Source organism: Terrapene carolina, unplaced genomic scaffold (assembly GCF_002925995.2).
Source record: "Terrapene carolina triunguis isolate 2854851 unplaced genomic scaffold, T_m_triunguis-2.0 Scaffold130, whole genome shotgun sequence".
In the NCBI taxonomy this organism is placed as follows: domain Eukaryota; kingdom Metazoa; phylum Chordata; order Testudines; family Emydidae; genus Terrapene; species Terrapene triunguis.
Window position 1 is genome coordinate 30,298,459 of NW_020664481.1, and position 1,981 is coordinate 30,300,439.

At 60.9% G+C, this 1,981-nt stretch overlaps 1 protein-coding gene across 1 annotated transcript in view; it reads left to right on the plus strand.

Annotated features, from left to right (window-relative positions):
* Positions 1-1,565: 1,565 nt before the first annotated feature.
* BRD7 (bromodomain containing 7) overlaps positions 1,566-1,981 on the plus strand; it is a 35,348-nt gene continuing 34,932 nt past the window's right edge. The window contains exon 1 of the mRNA XM_024209204.3: positions 1,566-1,684. Within this exon, the coding sequence (XP_024064972.1) occupies positions 1,636-1,684 (49 nt within the window). The 5' untranslated portion in view covers positions 1,566-1,635. The remainder of the gene's footprint in view (positions 1,685-1,981) is intronic.

Here is a 1,981-nt window from a genome sequence, read left to right on the forward strand (position 1 = left end):
ACAGAATCCATTTCTTAGCAACACCTTTATGATCACCTCCCTGCATCTTGCATAACTCAAATTCCAGGTGGCACTGGAGAGTAGATCCAGCAACACAGATATGGTGGCAGCATGTGCGGGATCTATGACAGGGTGAAATGCCAACAGCAATAAAAGAAAGTACTGTAGAAGGGAAAAGCTCAGAGAAGAACCTTATAATCTTTTTGGGAGAGGAACAGCAAAAAGAGAGACAGGAGTAGGAATTAGGAATCACTGAAGAAACAGACACTGTAGAACGAACTCGTATGAGCAGCTAGACCTGTCTGCTGATGGTCTGGAGTTCACTGGGAATACTCACCTGTGTAATTTCAGCACATAGATAAATGTTGACAGGAGCCAAGTCACACTTCGGGCTTGTTTACTACAGCGGCACAGCTGCAGTGTAGACGGTACCAGTGGCAACAGCAGGGGTTCTCTCCGCTCAGCATAGTTAATCCACTTCCCCGAGACAAGGGCCATCCCTAGGGGGGGTGCACTGCCCGAGACATTAGAAATTCGTCACTAGGGTGGCCAGATGTCCTGATTTTATAGGGACAGTCCCGATTTTTGGGTCTTTTTCTTATATAGGCTCCTATTACTCACCACCCCCTGTCCCGATTTTTCACATTTGCTGTCTAGTCACCCTATTCGTCACCCATCTGCCTGAGAGTGCTCCCGCTGCCTCTGCCCAGGCCCCGCCCCCACTCCATCCCTTCCCCCAGGGCCCCACCCCCAACCTGCTTCTTCCTGCCCCTTCCCCGCCCAGTTCCGTCCCCTCCCCGGAGCACGTTGTGCCCTCGCTCCTCCCCCTCCCCCTGCCCAGTGCCTCCTGGCGCTGCAAAACATCTGATCCGTGGCAGGCAGTAGGCGCTGGGAGGGAGGCGAAGGTGCTGATCGGCGGGGCCCACCTGCGGACAGGAGGCACTGAGGGGAGGGGGAGGTTCTGGTAGGGGACTCCTCCTTGCCTCCCCCCTGCCTGCTGCTTGCCCGCCTCTCCCCCCACCTCCAAAGCCCAGAGGCAGGGGCAGTCCCCCCGATTTGCCGTACCCCTGATTCGCCATACCCAAGGGACGGCTCTGCCGGAGAGGCAGCAGCTATGTTGACAGAAGAATTCTTCCATCGCCCTAGTGCTGTCTACACGGGGACTGAGGTCGGCTTAACTCTGTGGATTTTTCACACGTGGAAGCCACAGGGGTCGCTCTAATTTACTGGTGCACAGACCAGCCCTTTGTAAAGCAGCCAGCCAAAAGGCACTGGATGGGTGCTGATCGCTCACCCTGTCTGTGCCCTGGCAGAGACGTGCCCTACCCCTCCTACGCCAGGGCCCGCCTACTATCCCCCCCCCTTCAAACGGGAGTGCACTCCAGAGCCGGCGGGAGCCGCTGCCTCCCACCCACGGCAGCAGCTGGGCCGAGCGCGGGGAGGGCGGAGCGTGCAGAGCACGGGGAGGGCGCTGCGCCCTGCGGCCGCCAGGGGGCGCCGCTCACGGTCGCTCGCAGGCTCTCCGCTGACGGCTACCCTCTTGCCGCGCGCGCGCGCGGGCGGGCTCGGCCGCGTCCCCGGGGTGACGGAAGGAGCTGGCTGGGGAAGCGGGCGCTGGGCCGGCCGCGGGGCGCCATGGGCAAGAAGCACAAGAAGCACAAGTCCGACAAGCACCCGTATGAAGGTGACGCGCCGCCTGGCTCCGGGGGCCGGAGAGCGAGAGAGACTGGGGGCGTCCCCGTGTTCGTAGGGGGAGGGGAGATGGGGAGTGTGCGGGGCAGTAACTGGGGGAGGGGAGATGGGGAGTGTGTGGGGCAGTAAGTGGGGGAGGGGAGATGGGGAGTGGGTTTGTGGGGAGTAGGGGGCAGTAACTGGGGGGAGGGGAGATGGGGAGTGGGGGGGGGTGACTGGGGGGAGGGAAGAAGGTGTGTAGGGGGGAGATGGGGAGTGTGTGGCGGAGGGATAGTAAGTTGGGAAGGGA